Here is a 5,242-nt window from a genome sequence, read left to right on the forward strand (position 1 = left end):
ATGAGAGGGATCATGATATTGGGCCATGGGTTTGTTCAGGTTTGCTGTTAGTGTCCTCATGCCACATTATGTGGTTCCCCCTGTGTAGTTATTTGAATTATGTACCCTGGGAAAAAATCATGTTCTTAATCCATTCCTGTGGTGTGAACCTTTTGTAAATAGGATTTTTTTAAGTTATTTTTAGTTAAGTTGTGGCCAGCTGCATCAGGATGGGTCTTAATCCTATAACTGGAAGCCTTGTAAGACAGACAGCCATGAGGAGGAGCCAGAAACTGGAAATCAACAGAAACTGAAAGAAAAAGGAGTGATGACTGCCATGTGATGGGGAAAGCAAAGAACCTATGGATTGCTAGCCAGCCAGAATGCTACCGACCCCATGAGGAAGCAAGCCTTCTAGCCTCTGAAACCATGAGTCAGTAAATTGCTATTGTTTAAGCAAATTAACTGTGTGGTATTTGTCATATCAGCTTAGAAATTAAGACCATTTTTGGTACAAGAAGTGGGGTGCTGCTATTACAGATATCTAAAAATGTGGAAATGGCTTTGGAATTGGGTAATGAGTAGAGGTTGGAAGAACTGTGAGTCACTTGACAGAAAAAGCCTAGATTACTTTGAAGACATTGTTGGTAGAAATACAGACATTAAAGGTACTTCCTGTGAGGCTTTAGAAGGAAGTGATGAATGTGTTATTGGAGACTGGAAGAAAGGTGATTCTTGTTACAAAGTAGCTGAAAACTCTATCCTGTCTGTTCTGTTTCTCTGAAAAACAAAATAATGTACCCTGCATAGGATGGGTGGTGTTTTTCCCCATTAGATTGTGCTTCTTTGTAAATGCCTCTCCAGCTCTCAAATACCCCACATTTAACATAGTTCAACCTTACTGCACATCTAATGTTCTTGAAAGTTCATGGTCAAGTCTGCCTTAGGGAACCCTAGAAAATCATACAGTCTTGTTTAGTCTGTGTAGGTGGCTCATCTGTGCCAAGGGTCTGGTGATATCAATCCACATTGGGGGCACTTTGAGTTGTGGAGTGAGCCTTGCTACACCATTTGTAGGACACTATCAATTGTGGAGGTCACAAAGTCACCTTCTGCTGTCCAGGTGTCAGAATGTAGCACTAGTCCCAATTACACAACATTGAGATAAATAACTAGCTTCTTTGCCAGTTGCCTTTGAGGCTACAGTCTAGAGACTACAGTCTATGTGTAATTTCATGTGTGTCCTGTTTGACTGAGGTTTAGAGTTTGAGTTCACACTGTTCAGCCCCTTGTCCTTGCTGTGTGAGTGGAGTCGAGAGTAAATGCAAAGCGTAGCAAAGAAAGGGATCTTGGGCATGGCTCACAGAGCTTGGGATCCTGAGGTCTGAGACCTGCCTCCAACATCAGGTTTGTCCTACATTGAAAGACCTTTGGGTAGGTTGATCCCCAGTCATAGCATTTCCTTTGGCCAATAGCCCAGATTACTAGACTGGTTACACAGTTCCTGCCCTCCAAGGACACACACGTGGGTCGAAGGCCCTTTCCATGAGATCCATGTAGGCCAGAATACTTCTGTATTTCTAATTCAGTAGAAAGTGGTTTGGAAAGTTTTATTCATTTGCTAAAAAGATAAGCTATTACTGTGGTAGTTTGAAATTGACCTCCACAAACTAATTAGAACTGGGCCTGCCTTTTATGGCCCAAATACCTACCCACTCAAGTAAGTGTTAATATTGCAATTACAAGTTGTTCTACATGGTAGCTTTTTTTTTTTAAACAGTGAAATTTCCTTTATTTTTAACTGTTTCTTTGTAAACATCCATGCAAGAATAACTCCCAGATGTACCTGTCAAACCCCAATCCCTCTCTAGAAAGTCAGATTCAAATTTCTCTTTGGGACACATGTCTCTGGAAAGCCCCATCAAACACAACAGCTCCACCCTCCCCCCATCACCATTTCTTTTCTTGTTTCCATTGAATGACTTTTTGAAACTGCGGCCTCTGTGTTTCTTTACAATGAACTTATGTCCTAGGTTTTAAATTCCAAGTACCCAGAATCAAGCCTTTGGTGTGTACACACAAGCTAGACAGGCATATTACAGGGGCATTAGAGGGGTCTAGGTCATAAAACGTCCTGTTGCCACAGTGAGGACAGGAGTTCACGTTGGATCAGATCATGCTGGGCTGCCCCACCTCCTGCAGCATCTGCCTCAGCTTGGCGTGGAACTGGGCAAGTCTCCCTGGGTGGAGAATCCCATCGGTGTCTTCATAGCTCTCCACAGGAGCAGGATACAGCATGTGGCTTAACTTGCTCAGCCTGATGGTGAACCTCAGCAGGTTCTCCAGGACAGCTATAGAGATGGGGTTCCATATAAGCTGAGGGTTGTCAGTTGGAAGCAGAATGCTGAATTGGAAATCCATAATTCCACACTTATCTAGATCCAGACCCCAGAGGGTGGCTGTGAGTCTCTTGAGGAGATACTTGAGGGGTCCAGGATTTAGGTTCATCAAGCTGATGCCATGAAGATTCAGATCCTTCAACTGACCAACATTTGGGTACAGGGACAGATGTATCAGGCAATGAGTGATGGAGAGGGTCTCCAAGGGGGTCTTCAGGTACCTGAGCACCTGGTCCAAGTGACCTTTCAGAAAGTAGACAGAGTCCAAATGGAGTGCCCAGAGATGCTGCAGATGGAAGAACTGGGACGTGATCTGGCCTTTGCTGGAGACCCATTGGAAGACATGTGGATGTGGGAGAGGAGGAGCCTGTGCAGATTAACCATCTGGCCCATGTAAGGAGCAAACCTCCCACTGTAGACATTTTCCAGGTGCAATTCACTTCCAAATTCTGGATCGATTCCAGCTGTACCATCTTCAGGATCTTCCTACTATTTTGGATTGGTATGGCAAAAACCTTGAGTGTCTGAAGCACAGTTGTAGTAAATCTTTCCTCTGCTTGACCTTCTTAATGAGGTAGGTGAGGAGTTCATCTGGGGTGCCCTCCCTGAGGCAAAGGTCTAGGAGCGCCTCCAGGGGACCTGAGGACTGCTTCTCCTCCACCCTGGAATCTTCCACTTTTTGCCTCTTAGTCATGGGATTGGCTGCCCCTAACTCCATCAATGAGAGCACATGGGTCACGGATCCAGACCAAATGTTCCAGAAATCCTGATGAGCATGCTTCCATAAATCCAGCACTTGTAGTTTCCATCTCCTGGGGTGAACCACCTGGGCAAACAGGCCATTGATCCCGTCAAACACAGCCTGTAAAGTCTCCCAGTGCAGCCACTGGTCTTTGATTAGGGCCCCCAGTGGGAGGCAGACAAAGGGCCAGGCCTGCACCATGGCCTTGAGTGCCTCACAGTGTCTCCCAGTGAAGGCTGCCATGACCAGTGTTGGGAAGAACTCTGTAGACAGCTCCTCCAGTGCTGTGATGGCCAAGGCCTTCTCCTTCAGCAGGCTCTGATTGGCCAGTTCCAGAAGCCTGGGTAGGGCCTGGCTGCTCATCCTGATGAATCTGTTTTGAAAGGAATCCTGCATGCATCTTTTGCCCACTCTGGTCCAGCTCAGACCAGCTCAAGTCTTGCAAGTCTTCATTATTCGGATCTCCTGTGGTCTCAGTGGCCTGTTTCCACCCATGTCAGAGTGCAGTTACCAAGATGTTCTCTCAACACAGCGTTCCTGTTACAGAGCACCTGAAGGGAAAGAATGAGGGCAGAGACTTAGCAAGTTCCCTGGAGCTGAGCAGGAGAGAAACATCCTCACAAGAGCTCCTGTTGTTTGACCATACCTGGTTTTTCATTCTTTCTGGGGTGAAATCGCATGAGATCTTGGGGATCTCAAATGGGATCTCCTGGGGAACCTGAAAGCATTTTGTTTCACAGGCTGGGGTGGGGGAGGGTCTGGAGTAGTGAGGGGGTTGATAAGATGGGGTGAAGGTGGTGGGGGTGGGACTGGGCCATTGCCTGGGGCCAGATAAGAGGCTGGTCCTGATGGGGAGGGGACTGGGTTGGGCTGGTCCTGGGGTTGGGGGAGGGGCATAGCTTCTTTTTTGAAGGTTCTGTATGGAGAATAAATGCTTACACTACTTATGTCTGACAATTGGACTTTCCATACAAATGCTGTATCTTTGTCCTTGCTAGTCCATTGACTCATTCTGTTTTATATCATGCCTTCTGGATTATATATTAGGTAAATGAGGTTAAGTCCTGGCAGCAGATTATTTCTCAAAGAATCATGAAAAATATGTTGTTGATACTTAAACATTCCTTGTCTACCCAATTTCCTAAATATGGTTGTTGTGATGTATCTAATGAATGTTAACTCCTGGATTAGCAAGGACAATTACAATAACATTTTGGTATAGATGTGGTAGACCATTTGTCCGAAGTTCTAATCACTATTAGATCAACATCTGTAGGTTTCTTTTAACTTTTCTAGTGTTTTCCTTGTACTTCATGGTAAAATGGGATTGGAGGGGATCTGAGAGGAACTTGTACATTATATGCTACAAACTATTCAGGAGCTCATTGGCAGGTTCATTGTTAGCTTGAAAGAAGGAGCAGGTGTCTCTGCAGTGAGAACTGTAGTCTGTCTTGGTTTATACAGGTAGTAGCTGCCTGGGCACTCGCATGTCCTACAGTAGAGTCCTGGAGGCATGTGGACAGCCAAGCAGGGTCCAGCTGACAATTGAATACTGATATTTACTGGTTTATTCCCAGAGCAGCTTAGTACATTATTAGACAATCTAAAAAATGATTTTTCTGAATCCAAAATGGCATAATGTCTTTCCCTAGAACCAGCAGAGAAGAAAGTCTGCTTCCCAGTGATTTCTGGTACCTTTTCAGGGTGCTTTTGGCATCAAAATATACATGGGACTGGAGACATCTTTAAAAATGTGTTTATAACACTTTGGTATTTATAGTATTAACTTCATCTGGCATTCCTTGATAATTAGAATGGTTCTGATTTTTTAGAAAGAAAACCTATAAAACTTGAGCTGTTCTGGAGAATTAACCTTTACTAAGACACAACCTATCTAAAAATTCTGAAGTACTGCCCCATCCAAATCTGGGTTTTATCACTTGTCAAGGATAAGCAGTAGCCAGCATCCTGTCATGGACTCAAATAAAGATGTGGCCAAATAACTTATTTTTGCCCGTAAAAGTTCATTCAGGTATCCCAGACTATAGATCTGAGTCAAAAGAATTTGAAGGTCTAAATGAAGCTTATAAAATTTAAGAAAGAGATTCAGCAGAAGAATGGT

General features: G+C 44.3%; 1 protein-coding gene across 1 annotated transcript; it reads right to left on the bottom strand.

Annotated features, from left to right (window-relative positions):
* Positions 1 to 2,148: 2,148 nt before the first annotated feature.
* LOC119530195 (melanoma antigen preferentially expressed in tumors-like) lies at positions 2,149 to 3,483 on the bottom strand. The gene is made up of 2 exons (XM_037831406.1): positions 2,941 to 3,483; positions 2,149 to 2,664 (listed from the first exon to the last, which is right to left on the bottom strand). Exons 1-2 carry the CDS (start codon positions 3,481 to 3,483, stop codon positions 2,149 to 2,151), a joined length of 1,059 nt encoding a protein of 352 aa, XP_037687334.1.
* Positions 3,484 to 5,242: the final 1,759 nt, after the last annotated feature.

This window comes from Choloepus didactylus, chromosome 3, assembly GCF_015220235.1.
Source record: "Choloepus didactylus isolate mChoDid1 chromosome 3, mChoDid1.pri, whole genome shotgun sequence".
Lineage (NCBI taxonomy): Eukaryota > Metazoa > Chordata > Mammalia > Pilosa > Megalonychidae > Choloepus > Choloepus didactylus.